We start from the raw sequence: 18,943 nt of genomic DNA, 5'->3' as shown, positions 1-18,943 counted from the left end.
CTCTACCAACTGAGCTGCTATACACACAACCGAATTTGCACAGGTGTAAGCTGGACACACCCACAGCACTGTGATCAGACAGGTCTGGGTAGCTGGAGACCTGCTATAAACAGTGAAAGGATATATTTAAATGTGTACTATTCACACCCTTGTGTCATTACAGCTAGGTAGATGTGCAACCACTGACTAACCATAGCTAGGGGAATATCTCTAGTCTCGCAATAGATACTGTTGATTTGGCTGGATATCATCATTTAATAAGATGGCCAATTAGTATTTAACCACTTTGTTATGGAAAGCCGAAATAAGTTCACTGGTAAATATTTGCTTAACAAGACACAATAAGTTGCATGGACTCTGTGTGCAATAATAGTGTTTAACATGATTTTTGAATAACTACCTTATCTCTGTACCCCACACATACAATTATCTGTAAGGACCCTCAGTCAAGCAGTGAATTTAAAACACAGATTCAACCACAAAGACGAGGGAGATTTTCCAATGCCTCGCAAAGAAGGGCACCTATTGGGTAAAATAAAAATAAAAAAGCAGACATTAAATATCCCTTTAAGAATGGTGAAGTTATTAATTACACTTTGGATGGTGTATCAATACACCCAGTCACTACAAAGATACAGGTGTCCTTCTTAACTCAGTTGCTGGAGAGGAAGGAAACCGCTCTGGGATTTCACCATGAGGCCAATGGTGACCTTAAAACAGTTACAGAGTTTGATGGCTGTGATAGGAGATAACTGAGGCTGGATCAACATTGTAGCTTTTCATTTTCAATGAAAAAAATTCTGAAAACATAATTCCACTTTGACATTATGGGGTATTGTGTGTAGGGCAGTGACACAACATCTATAAAACGTCAAGGGGTGTGAATACTTCCTGAAGACACTATAGGTGCTGCAGTGGTTTCAGTGAGTGTTCAGCTTCTTTGACTAAGACCGCAGACTCGCACAGTTGACCAATTTCTTGTAGGGAACGTTCGGTTCCCAAAGAACTGTTAGAAATGTGTCTGTCAAGGTCTACAATTTCCTCTTTCTTTTCAGAGGAGTTCTGGCACTTCTTTCTGTACTGCCCTCTGAGGCCAGACACTCCATTGGATATTCTCCTTGGCCAATCACCACATTCTATATTGTGGTGGACGAACATGTCATGATACTGTTGGGGATTACTAAGAAGCTTGTTTAGAATCTGCGATTTGGACAGAGAGCACCCACCCAATCTGACAAAAGAGACCATGGAGAGGTCAGAGAGAACAATTCTGTCTTCAACAAATCCTCTGGAATCTGGCAACAAATTTGCTCTGAACATCTTGACAATGTCTCGCATTGTCCAGACCATTAATGTGCACTGTTCTGTGTCACAATTGGGGAGAAGCAGGGGAACAGAAACCTGACACATTGTCATGTTGTAGTCTCTTGCTGGAGAAAACCATTAGAGCACAGAACGACAGCAGTCAATGTCTAAGGCGTTTACAATATTCTTATTATCCTAGCAGTCACATTCACCATCATCAACCTCTTTAGGGAAATCCATGGCAGGGCTGAGAGAGTCTGGGCAGGTTCATCGGTGACAGTCTTCTCATCAATCTGCAGCACGGTGCTAAGGTCGAGCTTCTCTGTCTTGTGTTGCTGTCACGTCCTAACCTCAGTTCCTTTTTTATGTCTCTATTTCAGATTGGTCAGGGTGTGAGTTGGGATGGGCATTCTATGTTTGTTCTGTGTGTTATAGTTCTATGTGTTTGGCCTGCTATGGTTCCCAATCAGAGGCAGCTGTCAATCTTGTCTCTGATTGAGAACCATACTTAGGTAGCCTGTTCCCACCTGGTGTTTGTGGGTAGTTGTTTTCTGTTTTGTGTGTCTTCACCTTCCAGAACTGTTTCGTTTCGTTCACTCTCTCTCTTTGTTGTTTTTTGGTTATTGCAGTGTTCAGTTAATTTTTTTAAATTAACATGGACACTTACCACGCTGCGTTTTGGTCTGATCCTTCCTACTTCTCATCATCCGAGGAGGACAACAATCATTACAGAACTACGCACCAAGAAAGGACCAAGCAGCGTGGTAACGAGAGGCAGCAATATCTGGAGAAATGGACATGGGAGGAGATATTGGACAGCAAGGGACCCTGGAGACAGGCTGGGGAATATCCCCGCCCCAAAGAAGAACTGGAGGCAGCGAAAGCTGAGCGGCGGCGATATGAGGTAAGGCAGTGAAACAGGCACGAGAGGCAGCCCCCCCAAAAATGTTGGGGGGGCACACAGGGAGATTGGCGGAGTCAGGCGATAGACCTGAGCCAACTCCCCGTGCTTACTGGGAGAGGCGTAGTACTGGTCAGGCACCGTGTTATGCGGTGAAGCGCACAGTGTCGCCCATGCTGTCTCTCCGTCTCCTCCCTCCAGGTTCTCCCGCCTGTCTGGCACTTCCAGAGTCTCCCTCCTGTCCGGAGCCGTCAGGAGCCGCCAGAGCCGCCCGTCAGTCAGAAGCTGTCAGAGTCGCCCTTCACTTCGGAGCTGCCAGAGTCTCCCGCCTATCCGGCGCTGCCAGAGTCTCCCGCCTGTCCGGTGCTGCCAGAGTCTCCCACCCGTCCGGCGATGCCAGAGTCTCACGACTATTCGGGGCCCGCTGCTAGGGTCCCCAGTCCGGGGTCGGCGGCGAGGGTCGCCGCTCCAAAGGAGCCACCTAAGTGGGCCAAGACTAAGGTGGAGTGGGGTCCATGTCCCGCACCAGAGCCACCACCACGGACAGATGCCCACCCAGACCCTTCCCTATGGGTTTAGGTTTTGCCGCACCTTTGGGGGGGTGGGGTACTGTCACGTCCTGACCTTAGTTCCTTTTTAACCTTTTATTTGTTTTCTGTTTTGTGTGTCTTCACCTTCCAGAACTGTTTCGTTTCGTTCACTCTCTCTCTTTGTTGTTTTTTTGGTTATTGCAGTGTTCAGTTTATTTATTAAAATTAACATGGACACTTACCACGCTGCGTTTTGGTCTGATCCTTCCTACTCCTCATCATCCGAGGAGGACAACGATCGTTACAGTTGCTCCAACCCCAGGTCCAGCAGAAAGCTCTCCAGGTGGGGGAAAAGAGAAGGGTTTGAAATATCTTTAAATATGGACAGGTGAATTTAGTAAAACCTTTGTTACTAAAACTGTGAAGCACTGCCCATATTTCATAGATGACATATTAGAAGGTTGGTAAATGCCCTCCTGCTAGACTGAAAAGTTTTTAAAAAACACACAAAAAAACAATCACAGCTGTCTTGCTTTGGGTCCTGTTCTTCAGCACCGTTGAAACACAGGCGGTGTACTTGTCACCTGGACTCAGACTGGAGAATGTCACGGTGTTGGACTCTTGTCACCTTATGGGCTTCCTCTCTGTCATGTGACATGCTGCAATGACACCAGCGACAACGGTTTATCCCAATTTAGAGAATGATTGACTGCTGGATTGGTCAATCTTAACCTTGTTGGGTGGTACAGACACTGAAAAGGACTATAAATAAAGTTTGAGCGCTCAATTCAACTAATAACGAAAACACAAGTCAAAAACATAATTCTCCTTTTAAGAATACAGTTGAGTGTTCTTTGTCTGACAATAAACCTTCATGTGTACACAACTACTGCCAGCAGACAACGCCTTCATCTGATTACATGTGAAAACTAAAACGACTTTACTGTATAAATACTGCAACGCAACATGTATTTAAGAACTGATTGGCAAACGTGTGTGTCTTGATTAATATCGAATGGATTCAAAGGTAAAGTTCCCAGTAACCTTTTAAAAGCACTTACTTGTACACGCAGACATGCAGACCACCACACTCCGATTCCCATCTTCAGTGACCATTGAGATGCTGAAACTGTACTCCGTCCCTGGAAACAGACCTTCCACATCAGCGCTGTTGGACCCTTGGATGGAACGGATCTCTCTCTGGGTGTTGCAGGAGTAGGTCAACTAGTACCTCCGGTCAGAAGGGCGCCAGCTCAGAGAAACGCAGTCACTGCCAACATAATCAACTGTTAAACTCATAAATCACTCCGGGGAGGGAGAGCTCTGTGGAAGAAAACCCAGATCTTTACAAATGGTTATGACTGCTATGTTTAAACTATGGTCTAGGAAGATCAAGACTCTTATTAGGCATGGCAAAGTTCATGTTATAGCCTAAGGCATGTTATACTGCAAGATCCCCATGTAATGATCTTCGTCTGTTGTTTGTAGAAAGTCAGACCGAAATGCAGCGTGTAGGTTACTCATGACTTTTAATGAAGCTAATACGGTACATGAAATAACGGAAGAAGAAAACAACAAACGAATGAAACTAATACAGCCTATCTGGTGACTAACACTAAGACAGGTACAATCACCCACGAAATACAACGCGCACTCAGGCTGCCTAAATACGGTTCCCAATCCGAGACAACGAGAATCAGCTGACTCCAATTAGGAATCGCCTCAGGCAGCCAAGCCTAACTAGACACACCCCTAATAATACACACTCCCAATTAATACAACCCCAATACGAAATACAACATATAAACCCATGTCACACCCTGGCCTACCCAAACATATAACAAAAACACAAGATACAATGACCAAGGCGTGACAGAACCCCCCCCCCCCCCCCCTAAGGTGCACCTCAAGAGCATAGGGAGGGTCCGGGTGGGCGTCTGTCCATGGTGGCGGTTCTGGCTCGGGACGTGGACCCCACTCCATAAATGTCCTAGTTCCTCCCCTTCGCGTCCTAGGATAATCCACCTTCTCCGCCGACCATGGCCTAATAGTCCTCACCCTGATCCCCACATAACTGAGGGGCAGCTCGGGACCGAGGGGCAGCTCGGGACAGAGGGGCAGCTCGGGACAGAGGGGCAGCTCGGGACAGAGGGGCAGCTCGGGACAGACGGGCAGCTCGGGACAGAGGGGCAGCTCGGGACAGAGGGGCAGCTCGGGACAGAGGGGCAGCTCGGGATAGAGGGGCAACTCGGGATAGAGGGGCAACTCGGGATAGAGGGGCAACTCGGGATAGAGGGGCAACTCAGGATAGAGGGGCAACTCAGGATAGAGGGGCAACTCAGGATAGAGGGGCAACTCAGGATAGAGGGGCAGCCCGGGACAGAGGGGCAGCCCGGGACAGAGGGGCAGCCCGGGACCGAAGCAGCCCAGTACTGAGGGGAAGCTCGGTACTGAGAGGGAGCCCAGTACAGAGAGGAAGCCTAGTACTGAAAGGAAGCTCAGTACTGAGAGGAAGCTCAGGCAGGTAGTAGGCTCCGGTAAATCCTGGCTGGCTTGTGGACCTGGATGATTCTGGTTGTCTGGCCGATCTAGAAGATCTTGGCAGACTGGCACTTCTGGCGGATCCTGGCAGACTGGCACTTCTGGCGGATCCTGGCAGACTGGTGACGCTGGGCCGACTGGCGGCGCTGGGCAGACAGGAGACTCCGGCAGCGCAGGAGAGGAGAAAGGCTCTGGCTGAGCTGAACAGTCGGGAGACTCCAACAGTGCAGGAGAGGAGAAAAGCTCTGGCTGCGCTGAATAGGCGAGGCGCACTGGACGCGCTGGGCCGACTGGGAGCACTGGTGGCGCTGGACAGACAGGAGACTCCGATAGCGCAGGAGAAGAGAACAGCTCTGGTTGCGCTAAACAAGCGGGAGACTCCGGCAGCACAGGAGGGGAGAAAAGCACTGGCTGCGCTGAACAGGCGAGGCGCACTGGAGGCCTGGTGCGTGGTGCTGGAACTGGTGGTACTGGCGCGAGGACACGCACAGGAAGCCTGGTGCGGGGAGCTGCTACCGGAGGACTGGTGTGTAGAGGTGGCTCTGGATAGACCGGACCGTGCAGGCGCACTGGAGCTCTAGAGCACCGAGCCTGCCCAAGCTTCCCTGGCTCGATGCCCACTCTAGCCCGGCCAATAGGAAGAGCTGGTATGTGCCTCACCGGGCTATGCTCCCGCACTGAAAACACCGTGCGCTCCATAGCATAACACGGTGCCTGCCCGGTCTCTCTAGCCCAACGGTGAGCACAGGGAGTATGCGCAGGTCTCCTACCTGGCATAACTATTCTCCCTTCTAGCTCCCCCCAATAATTTTTTGGGCTGTTTTTCCGGTTTCCTTGCCAACCGTGTTCCCTCGTATCGTCGGCTCCTATCTCCCGCTGCCTCTGCTCTCCTTAGTGCCTCCACCTGTTCCCATGGGAGGCGATCTCTTCCGGCCAATATCTCCTCCCAAGTGTAACAACCTTTACCATCCAATACGTCTTCCCATGTCCATTCTCCAAATAATTCATCCTCCCTTTGCTGCTCCAGCTGTCGCTGCCTGTTTAAACCAGCGCCTCTCCTTTTTCCGGCGTGTCTTTTTCGTTGATTCGATTCGCCTGTAGCCCTCTTCGCATTGCTGTAGGGAATCCCAGGCGGGCTCCTGCACACGCCCTGGGTCGGCCGCCCACCTGTCGATTTCTTCCCACATAGTATAATCCATATCGTCCTCCTTCAGATCCTGCCAGTTCACACGCTGCTCGGTCTGTGAATCGTGGTGGGTGATTCTGTAATGATCTTCGTCTGTTGTTTGTAGAAAGTCAGACCGAAATGCAGCGTGTAGGTTACTCATGACTTTTAATGAAGCTAATACGGTACATGAAATAACGGAAGAAGAAAACAACAAACGAATGAAACTAATACAGCCTATCTGGTGACTAACACTAAGACAGGTACAATCACCCACGAAATACAACGCGCACTCAGGCTGCCTAAATACGGTTCCCAATCCGAGACAACGAGAATCAGCTGACTCCAATTAGGAATCGCCTCAGGCAGCCAAGCCTAACTAGACACACCCCTAATAATACACACTCCCAATTAATACAACCCCAATAGGAAATACAACATATAAACCCATGTCACACCCTGGCCTACCCAAACATATAACAAAAACACAAGATACAATGACCAAGACGTGACACCCCACTGTTTTTATGTTGCGAGTTAAAATCCTAGGTCTAGACAATCTAAATTATTGACAGTTACAATGCAATGACATATAAAAACGAAAATAGATACATGCAGGGTTTTCAACTATTTATTTTTTCTTCTTCTTTTTCTTCTTTAATTTTTTTTTTTAGCCCTTTTTCTCCACAATTTCGTGGTATCCAATTTTTAAGTGGCTACTATCATGTCTCATCGCTACAACTCCCGTACGGGCTCGGGAGAGACGAAGGTTGAAAGTCATGCGTCCTCCGATACACAACCCAACCAAGCCGCACTGCTTCTTAACACAGCGCGCATCCAACCCAGAAGCCAGCCACACCAATGTGTCGGAGGAAACACTGTGCACCTGGCAACCTTGGTTAGCGTGCACTGCGCCCGGCCCGCCACAGGAGTTGCTGGTGCGCGATGAGTCAAGGATATTCCTACCGGCCAAGCCCTCCCTAACCCAGACGACGCTAGGCCAATTGTGCGTCGCCCCACGGACCTCCCGGTGGCGGCCGGTTGCGACAGAGCCTGGGTGCGAATCCAGAGTCTCTGGTGGCACAGCTGGCACTGCAGTACAGCGCCCTTAACCACTGCGCCACCCGGGAGGCGGATTCGGCTATTTCAGCCACACCTGTTGCTGACATGTGTATAAAATCAAACACACTGCCATGCAATCTCCATAAACAAACATTGGCAGTAGAATAGCCTTACTGAAGAGCTCAGTGACCTCCAACTGGCAAGTGTCTTCACTGACATTTTCAACCTGTCCCTGGCCGAGTCTGTAATACCAATATGTTTCAAGCAGACCACCATAGTCCCTGTGCCCAAGAACACCAAGGTAACCTGCCTAAATGACTACCAACCCATAGCACTCACATCTGTAGCCATGAAGTTCTTTGAAAGGCTGGTCATGGCTCACATCAACACCATTATCTCAGAAACCATAGATCCACTCCAATTTGCATACCGCCCCAACAGATCCACAGATGACGCAATCTCTATTGCCCTTTCACGCCTGGACAAAAGGAACACCTACGTGAGAATGCTATTCATTGCCTACAGCTCAGCGTTCAACACCTCCCTCTGCAACTGGATCCTGGACTTACTGATGGGCTGCCCCCAGGTGGTAAGGGTAGGTAACAACACATCTGCCATGCTGATCCTCAACACTGGGGCCCCTCAGGGGTGCTTGCTCAGTCCCCTCCTGTACTCCCTGTTCACCCATGACTACATGGCCAAGCACAAATCCAGCATCATCATTAAGTTTGCCGATGACACAACAGTGGTAGGCCTGATCACCGACAACGATGAGACAGCATTTAGGAGGTTAGAGACCTGGCAGTGTGGTTCCAGGATAACAACCTCTCCCTCAAAGTGATCAAGACGAAGGAGATGATTGTGGACCATAGGAAAAGGAGGGCTGAGCACACCCCCATTCTCATCGCTGGGGCTGTAGAGGAGCAGGTTGAGAGCTTCAAGTTGCTTGGTGTCCACATCACCGACTAACTATCATGGTCCAAACACACCAAGACAGTCGTGAAGAGGGCACAACAACGTCAATCCCCCTCAGGAGACTGTAAAGATTTGGTATGGGTCATCAGATCCTCAAAAAGTTCTACAGCTGCACCATCGAGAGCATCCTGACTGGTTGCATCACCGCCTGGTATGGCAACTGCTCAGCCTCCGACTGCAAGGCACTACAGAGGGTAGTGCGTACGGCCCAGTACATCACTGGGGCCAAGCTTCCTGCCATCCAGGACCTCTATACCAGGCGGTGTCGAAGGAAAGCCCAAAAAAATTGACAAAGACTCCAGCCACCCTAGTCATAGACTGTTCTCTCTGCTACCGCACGGCAAGCAGTACCAGAGCGCCAAGTCTAGGTCCAAAAGGCTTCTTCCCAGAAGACATAAGACTACTGAACAGCTAATCAAATGGCTACCAGGACTACTTGCGTTGACCCCTCCCTGCCCCATTTTTATGCTGCTGCTACTCTCTGTTTATTATCTATGCATAGTCACTTTACCTGTGCCTACATATACATGTTACCTCAACTAACCTGTGCCCTCGCACATTGACTCTGTACCTGTACTCCGCTATATAGCCTTGTTACTGTTATTTTATTTTTGCTCTTTAATTATTATTATTATTATTATTTTATTTTTTACTTCAGTTTCTTTTAATAATACTTTCTTAACACTTATTTTTCTTAAAACTGCATTGTTCGTTTAAGGGCTTGTAAGTAAGCGTTTCACGGTAAGGTATTCGGCGCATGTAACAAATACAATTTGATTTTGAATCTATGCCATTGAAAACTTTTTCTAGTCTCCTCCTCCTCGGCTGCCTCTCCCTCAACTAGGCTATTATTACCTTACTTTCGCATTTCAAGGAAATGAAACTGAAAGCATAAGCATAGATGGCCTGAACCAAATTACGATATAAAAAAAAGATTTAACGTTAATTAATTCCTAATAAAACGTAGGCTAATACAGTAAAGGTCTGAAAATGTTTCAAATATGATGGCATGAATATTGTCATGCACGATAAATCAGGTTGTCGTTCATGCACATGTTTCATCCCACTCGAACGTTTGATTATCCGTCATTGAGCTGCGGAGTGATCAGGAGGTGAGTCGTGTATCATCAAACTCTTAAATGGTCTAAATCACATGGTAACGTTTAAAAAAATATTTATTACAAAAATGGAATGTTATACAACACGTAGACCTAAGAAATTGTACATGTAATATCACAGTAACGGTAGCTGATTATGAACTAAGCTACTTGTAGGCTAATATACTTTTTGTGAATGCAAATATGTGATGTTTTTTTCAACATTCTCATGATCCGATTATGCGGCATTCGTGATTTTTTTGTTGTATTAATTATATGGGGGTGCCTAAATCACTACAACATTTCACTTTACTGCTATGCACATTATTGATGTTTTTCTGTGGCAGACATTTTCGGAAAATGAAGTGTATTCGATGTCACGCGCTTTGTGAGGAGGGACAGCGGTTTTGCTTGAGATGTAAAGCAATCGTCGAGGAAGAGGGAGGTAGGTAGCCTCGGGACTTTTTAAAAGTCCTGAAGTCATATTTCGGCTGTATTTGTCTCAGTTATTCTTAAAAATACACCACAAAATATAACACGCTATTAATAAAAACGAAACAATCTATTGACATTCACAAGTACATTGAATACGTTTACAAATAAAATACAATGTATCTATCAATGGTGAAACCTGCATGACTGACGAGGGGCATTGTATTGAAGCCACTGCACAGTCATTTTGTTATTCCTCCCCATTGAAAAAAATGTTTTGGAAGCTAGAGAAATGCATTTATTAACGTCTACATTCGTTTTGTATATTCTGTTACAGACACCGTAATTTATTATTTTAAATTATGTGAACTAAACATAAACATACCTTAAAGTATAGATTTTCTGAAGTACTTAATGTTAAGTCCCCAATTCAACAAAGAAATACTAAAATACCATTAATTCCTATGGAAGACTTCGTTCTGGGGAGTACCAATATGGCGACTGGTAGTTTCAAAGCCGCTAATTGGCCAATACATACCATTAGCAATCCAGGGTTTATATATACATCATTGCCAAAAAAAAAATCATTGCAAAGTGTATAGGCCCTGTCCACAGTTGCCCAGGGATTTTTATGTTCGGTAACTGATAAACTACACTGAGTGTACAAACATTAGGAGCACCTTATAGCACCCCCCCTGCACGCTGTGCGAGTGCCACGTCTATTTCTACGGGTACTAGCACTGTTCACGACACAAACTGTTAACACCCCTCTTGTTGGCAGAGAAAGGATTTTGCCGTTTTAAAGCTCATTTCCTGTTCTTATACACAGTTTGTCATGGATTGCAGACATTATTTTTGCCGCATTAAAGCTAATTCCTACAATTCTACACATTTTACCATTTGTTATGTGTGTTCATGTGATATTTGAGGGACTCAAACATTAGAACAAAATATATGGGCTAAACAACCTAGCTAAAGTGTGCCCCCCCCCGGCAGCCAGGACCACTGTAAGTCGCTTTGGATAAATGCCATAATTATCAATATTACAGGTAGTGCTTTTTCTCTTTGGTGAGATATAATGGAAAATAATGCATCTGATAATGCTTCACCAACTTTTTGATGTGCTGCAACATGTATTTGATTGGCATTGTAACACTCTATTACCCCAAACGTATTTCAGAGCCATGCAGTCTAAAAGATGTGACCTTTGACCGGGTTAGGAGTGGAGCGACTGAAGACACCCTGCCAATGGATAGCTCCTCAGATGAAGAGGTAGGGTGTGCTGTTGCTCTTTCACACTGAGGTTTTTGCAAATATAAATGTGTTGCTGGCTTGCCTCTGAAGCTAAGCAGGGTTGGTCCTGTTCGGTCCCTGAATAGGAGACCAGCTGCTGCTGGAAGTGTTTTTGTGAGGTCACTCTTTCCTCTGGTCTAAATAATATCCCACTGCCCCAGGGAAGTGATTGGGGACATTGCCAAAATAATGGGTAAACTGGGCATTTTTCTAAATGAATACCCGAAGCATGATGGGATGTTATTTGCGTAATTAACTCAGGAACCACACCTGCTTTTAATACACTTTGGCCGCGTTTAAACAAACAGGCAGCCCAATTATGATGGGGTTTTTAAGTGTCTTTTGCTCAATCAGATCTTCTCACATCAAATCTTCAGAGTTGATCTGATTGGTCAAAAGACCAATTAGGGGGAAAAATATCAGAATTGGGCTGCCTGTGTAAATGCATCCTTTGTATCCCTCATTTCCTTTATTTTGTCAGTTACCTGTATATAAGAATAGTTTCTTTCCAAAAAGCATATCTATTTTCAGAAATGTTGGTAAATTAGCTTTTATTGTTTAAAGAACGGTGTGTTTTTTTCACCATCTAATCATGGCATGGGGTTGTTCAATGACAGCCATAACAATGTACACTCTTTTATCAAGTACTTTGCAGTTTGTGGTACATTTTTCTTCCATTTGTTTAACATTCAATTGACTGAAGACGTTTTCCTTTTGAATTGAAGGACTTTCAGGATGCAAGTGATCTATTCCTTGACTTATATCTTGGGAAAGATGAGGACACATCTCAGAGAGTACAAGCTGACAGTCTGAAGACAGAGCCATCTCAACAGATGGACGCTGCTGTAGCAGGTACTTCAATAATATTACAGGAATTATACCGTATCTCTGAATTTGTGACAATCGTATACTTTATAATTTAATAAAATCATTACCAGTTGCTTTCCATTCACAAACACTGCATGTATGCTTATTTGCATTGAACATTTAAGGAACGTTACTTTATTCACTGTGAATGGCGATCAGCACTGTTTAAAAATAATCTTTCACTCGTTTTTCACTATTTATCACTATTTCACTACTGTTATTATTTTACTAATATTATTGTCATTATTATAGCATAACAACAGTAGGGATGATGCAGTATAATAGCATGTATTTATAAATGTTTCATGCCTGAAGAGTTGTGTTGAAGACTCATTATGTATAGCTGAACGATATTTCCAGGTTTGTGATTGGCTGCTATATCTCATTTCCTAGGCCAGAGATGAAACATTTATATATTTCTTCTTGTATATATGTGCAAGTCATTCAAACATTTTTTGCTCTCTTCCACAGAGCTCTCCTCCCCCGGAGAGATAACAGTTCATTATGTTGGCAGTGACTGTGTTTCTCTGAGCTGGCGCCCTTCTGACCGGAGGTACGAGTTGACCTACTCCTGCAACACCCAGAGAGAGATCCGTTCCATCCAAGGGTCCAACAGCGCTGATGTGGAAGGTCTGTTTCCAGGGACGGAGTACAGTTTCAGCATCTCAATGGTCACTGAAGATGGGAATCTGAGCCCGGTGATCACAATGTCCATGTATACAAGTAAGTGCAATGATTCAAACATTTCCTCTTGCATTACAGGAAGAATTGTTTGACTTGTTTTCATTCTTCAAGTTGTAATTTAATTGGGCCCTTTTTGTCCTTTTTGTAGAACCTCTGCCACCTGAAAAGGTAAAGATTGACCAAGTCAGCAGTGAATCAGTGTCTCTGGGTTGGGACAAACCGATTGGTGTCACTGAGGCATGTCTCGTGACCTGTTCCTGTGATGGGGAGGAAGTCCAGAAGATAACAACGGAGTCCAACGCCCTGACGTTCTCCAGTCTGAGTCCAGGTGTCAAGTACTCCTTTCACGTCTCTACGGTGCTGAAGAACGGGACACAAAGCAAGTCGGTGGTGACATATGGCCGCACAAGTGAGTGTGTTGAAACGTGTGACGGGAGGATGTTTTAGAATCGATTGATTTACAAGCAAGGAGGTCAGATCTGAAACCGTTATTTTCTTTCCCGACACAGAAACCCACCTGGAGAGTTTGCTGCTGGACCTGGGGTTGGCGCAACACTACACAGAGAAGCTCGACCTTAGCACCGTGCTGCAGATTGATGAGAAGACTGTCACCGATGAACCTGCTCAGACTCTCAGCCCTGCCATGGATTTTCCTAAAGAGGTTGATGATGGTGAATGTGACTGCTAGGAGTGTGAAATGTACCTCATTAGAAGGCGAGGCAAGTTGTGATGCTTCATTTTGCAACATAGATCTAGATCTGGAGAGTCTGGTTGATAACCTGGACTCTAGTAATGTTGTAAACCCCTTGGACATTGTGACTGCTCTCTTTCTGTGTTCCAATGGTTTTCTCCAGCAAGAGATGGTTTTGAAAATGTCAATGTGTCAGTTTTCAGTGCCCCTGCTTCTCCCCAATTGTGACACAGAAGAGTGTACGCTAATGCTCTGGGCCATGAGAGACATTGTCAAGAAGTTCAGACCGCATTCATTGGCAGATTCCAGAGGATTTGTTGAAGACAGGATTGTTCTCTCTGACCTCCCTATGGTCTCTTTTGTCAGATTGGGCGAGTGCTCTCTGTCCAAGTCTCAGATTCTAAACAAGCTGCTGAGTAATCCTCAACAGTATCACGACACGTTTGTCCACCATGACATGGAATGTGGCGATAGCCCAAGGAGAATATCCAACGGATTGGTTGAGATAAGCTGGTACCTCCCAAGTGGGAAAAAAAACATTGATATTTTTGGTGAAGCTATTGCTGTATCCAATCTTAGAGGGGACATCAGTTCTTTTGAAACACAATATTCATTTCTTTGCCAGACCTCTGCAGCAGTCTTTGTGTTCTTTGACAACCTGGACACCAAGTACAAGCTACTGACCAGCCAACACACCAAGGCTCAGCTGTTTCTAGTGGGTAACACACAGAGCAAGAGCTTCAGCATTGATGCTTTGAAGAGAACAGCAGCAGAGTTGAACTTGAAAAAAAGCAGCATCATCCTGAAGACCAAACAGATGAATGATGCAGACTTTGTGAAGAACCTGCGAAACACAGTTGGTGAGTTGATTAAGAATTCAAAGTCCAGAATGCCATTGGTGCAGATGGCTGAAGTGGCGCATGAGCTTGGAATACTGGTTGATGAGGACTACAAAGAATGTCAGAGTGCCAAGCAAAATGCTGACGCAATCACGTCAAAGATTTATGACACACCACAGTATAAGGAAAGTCAGCTTCCCTTGCAAGGACAGATTTGGAAGGAGCTGGCACGTCTGGAGAAGGAGGAATGCAGACTGCGGAAAGCTGGGAACCAGAACCTAGAGATGTACAAAAGTGAACTCCAAACAGACAAGAGACAACTTAGGGAACAGCAAAGGAGATATGACATTTCAGAGGCAATGACCTGCTTCATAAATGCAATATCAAGCGCAGGGCTAGAAAGGACCTATTTCTTGAAATGGATGAGAATGAACCTGGACAATATGGCTCGTAAAAACCTTTCTGGCCTTAGAGAGCTGTACAAAGAAAAGTCTCAGAATTCATCTGAAAACAAAGATGAAATTGCAGACCTTGACAGACAGATTTCAAACAGTTCTTTGGGAACTGAGCATTTCCTACGTGAAATGGGTCAACTGTATGAATCTGCAGTCTTACTGGAAGAAGCTGAAGAGTCTAGGCAACAACTGAAGCACCTGCCCAGACTATGTGCTGAGTTGCTTCTGGATGGGTTTCCTCTGGAGCTGGTGGATGGAGACGCATCTAACATACCTCTGAGATGGGTGAGTGATGTGCTGCATCAACTCAATGTCTTGGTGCAACCGAAGAGCAAGATCCTGGTGGTAACTGTTCTAGGTGTTCAGAGCACGGGAAAGTCCACTCTACTGAACACAATGTTTGGAGTGCAGTTCGCAGTCAGTAGCGGCAGATGCACAAGAGGAGCCTTTATGCTGCTCATCAAAGTCAAAGACGACTTCAAAAAAGCTGAACTGCGACTTCTTAGTGATCATCGACACAGAAGGGCTGAAGTCGCCAGAGCTGGCACAGCATGATGACAGCTACGAGCATGACAACGAGCTAGCCACACTTGTTGTCGGCCTGAGTGATGTCACTATAATCAATATTGCCATGGAGAACTCGACCGAGATGAAGGACATCCTGCAGATCGTGGTCCACGCTTTTCTCCGGATGAAAGAGGTGGGAAAGAAACCCAAGTGTCAGTTTGTCCACCAGAACGTGGCAGATGTCTCGGCACATGATAAGAACATGAGAGACCGGAAAATGCTGCTGGAGCAGTTAAACGAGATGACCCAGGCAGCAGCCAGAATGGAAAACAAGGAGGAGAACAAGAGCTTCACTGATGTGATGGAGTACAACCCAGAGACTGGTAACTGGTACATTCCTGGACTTTGGCACGGAAACCCCCCAATGGCACCCATCAACGCCGGTTACAGCGAGTCTGTATACGAGTTCAAAAAGAACATGATCGAGATCTTCCAGAACTGTGAAGCCTCTGGGAACAACATCATGGACTTTCTGGAGTGGACAAAAAGCCTGTGGAATGCTGTGAAGTATGAAAACTTCATCTTCAGCTTCAGAAACAGCCTGGTGGCTGATGCCTACATGAAGCTGTGTGTTGAGTTCAGTAAGTGGGAATGGTCATTCAGAAAGCACATGCACACATGGATGACAAATGCTGAAACAAGGATTTCCAACTTCGGAACAATAGCAATGAAATATCAAACAAGAGACGTGAGGGATTTTCTCCATCATTTGAAAAGTGAAGCCTCAATAGAACTTGTCCAATGGGAGAAGAACCTTCTTGACAACCTGACCAAGTACTATGAACAGGCAGATGGACATGTCTACTTGGTGGAGAGATACAGAGAGGATTTCGCAAACAGCATCAGAAGTCTAAAAAGGGAGATAGAAAACTCTGTTTTGAGTAAACTGGTCGCTGATGTTGAGATTCAACAAGGAATGAACAAGCTTGCCACAATCAAGAAGAACTACACCGCGGTGATGGAGGAAAAGGTGCTGAAGTTGGTTGAGAACTGCAGAAAGGACAAATGTCAGAGGCCAGATCAGGAGCTTGACAGAGAATTTGAAAAGGTGTGGGAGGAAACTGTGCAGGAGCTCTCTTTTCCAGGATTGAAGAAAATAGACATTGTGAGCCATGTTTTAAGCCAGCTCCGGTCTAACATGATGCAGAAGGCAGTGAATGAAAAGTTGAACAATGTGAAACTTGAAGATCATGGAACAAAACCCTTCATAGTCTCTCCAGGGGGGTTCTTAAAGAAGTTAGTGAATAGCATTTACGTGAATGAGAACACAAGAAAAACCCAGGCCATGGCAGACAACCTCATAGACAAATGCAGTGAATTTGTGAGAGAGACTGTTCAAAATAAGACAAACTACCATGACACATACATTCAAGAGATCCTGCACATGATTGAAGAGAAGTTGGAAGCCAACAAAAATCTTGGGACAAGCAATAAATTTGAACTCTCCATTAAATTGTACGTTTGTGGGTTTGCATCCAGGGCTTTCCAAGCAATGCACGAACAGTTCATATGTGCAAACAATCCTCATTGGTGCCTTGAACAGTTCAAAGGTAAATACCTGGCAGACTTCAAAGACTTGTTCAGTGGACAAGATCAGTGTCAGAAGAAAGCTGCAGAGTTCACCAACCTGTGTCTCAGACCTGCAGTAGAAGCCTGTGTCACCAATTCTCTGGGTCTAGAAATTGTTGACGTAATGCTGACGGGGCAGAATGCCTTTCAATTCAGCTCTCGGACATTTTTCCAGTACTCTATCCTGAAGCAACTGCTGTCAGCATTCAACTTTGACAACTATGTGAGCTACATTTGTCACTATGAAGCTTTTGTCAAGAATTGGATTTTGAATGAAATCTTGAAACACTTTTCACAAGGGAACAAAATGTTTGAATTGGAGAAGTATCAACTCAATGGGATTATCAAAGTAATCAATGAGGCAATCTCAAAGGCACAGACTAATGAGAACGGCAACATAAAGGAATTCCTTCAGGACATATGCAGGGAACTTGGAGAGAAGCTGGTCATTCCCCAAGATGCGTTGGAAGCCACTATGATCCTCAACAATTCCAAACAGGAACAGTTTTCCCACTGGCTCAAAACATCTGTGGTGGAGATGGAACAGTCTCTGACAGAAGAATTCCAACAAGCAGAGGATCTGAAACATAAATTGAAAAGACAGAAAATCAAGCCTCAGAACGAGCTGTTCACAAGAGTGTTTGGCTGCGGGAAGCAGTGTCCATTCTGCGGGGCACCATGTGAGGCGGGAGGGGAGGCCCACAATGAGCACTGTGCCTCGATACACAGACCACAGGGACTTGGTCAGTTCAGGTTTAATGACTCAAGGAAACTATGCACTGACATCTGCTCCTCTGCAGTGTTTAGTGAGGGTTCTTTCAAATGCTACGAGACAAATGAAGAATTTCAGCCTTTAAAAAAGTACAGAGACATTTTTCCCAACTGGCATATCCCGGCAGATCCCAGCATACAGGCCTCAGACTACTGGAAATATGTGATGGCAAAATTCAACAAGGAATTTGCCAAAGAGTATGTCTCACTCCCTGGAGATATCCCCCCTTCCTGGAAACGGATCACAAAGGAACAGGCAGAAAACAGCCTTAGAGAGTCTTTTGGCATTAATTGAGAGCCTCTTCATCATCTTGAAGAAGAGTGGCATCTCTTGAAGAGTAATGAAGTGTCAGGCCATAGTCAAACAAAATTGTTAGATTTAATAGTAAACAAAGAACATGACCTAATAATACAAGACATCAGCTTCATCACTAAGCAGAAGAGTCTGCTGGCTGGAATGATAAACTGTCATACACTTTGCCTCATTTACTTTGCTGTCCCAGAAATAATCATTTATTTTTGCATATGATCAAAGTTTTAGCAACCATTGACACTTAATGATGTGTTGATGTTTTTTTTATGTATATTTTGAGAATCTGCATTGGAATGATGGTCATAATTCAAGAGATGTTTTCTTGTCACATTTAGTTTTTATTTGTGCTAGAATTCACTACATGTGTTGGTTCTTATGTGGTGAATGGGTTCATTTTGTTGTAACACTGGGTAAAGTCAAGCATTGTTCTGGCATTCTTTACTTACATTTATTCAGGAAAGTGTTGAAACCATTGAATTAGAAAATGACATTATTCTGAGACTAATACTTCTGAACTCTTCACTTTCCAAAGACACTTTGATATGAAATAATCTATTGTGTGTTTTTCTCCCATGTGAAATATCAGTAGCTATTTGTATTAGCTGAATATTGTTAATTGACTGTGTATAATACTTGTAACCAGAAGACGTGTACACACACACAAACATCCTGATGCTTCTTACTGCATAAGTATTTCACACCAATTGTACTCCATAATAATTCATCACTTTCTTGTATATTATATCAATGGCAAATTATCTTAACAGTGAGCCTTTGAGGTGCAGTCAACACTCTGGATATGAATGTCTTTAAACAAAGTAGGCTACACCAACTGAGGTAAATGCTTCTATGTAAACTTTTGTATTAAAGGGAAAATGGTTTGCTT

At 45.0% G+C, this 18,943-nt stretch overlaps 1 protein-coding gene across 1 annotated transcript; it reads left to right on the top strand.

Moving 5' to 3' along the window:
• Positions 1 to 13,108: 13,108 nt before the first annotated feature.
• On the top strand, positions 13,109 to 18,943 carry si:dkey-85k7.12 (up-regulator of cell proliferation). Its single transcript, XM_046328878.1, is given in 3 exon segments — positions 13,109 to 13,261; positions 13,362 to 15,316; positions 15,318 to 18,943. Coding segments are annotated over 3 exon segments (4,689 nt in total). The 5' UTR covers positions 13,109 to 13,249; the 3' UTR covers positions 18,040 to 18,943.

This window comes from Oncorhynchus gorbuscha, linkage group LG25 (genome assembly GCF_021184085.1).
Source record: "Oncorhynchus gorbuscha isolate QuinsamMale2020 ecotype Even-year linkage group LG25, OgorEven_v1.0, whole genome shotgun sequence".
NCBI lineage: Eukaryota > Metazoa > Chordata > Actinopteri > Salmoniformes > Salmonidae > Oncorhynchus > Oncorhynchus gorbuscha.
The sequence above is the reverse complement of the archived record's forward strand: the minus strand, read 5'-3'. Positions and strand labels throughout refer to the sequence as shown.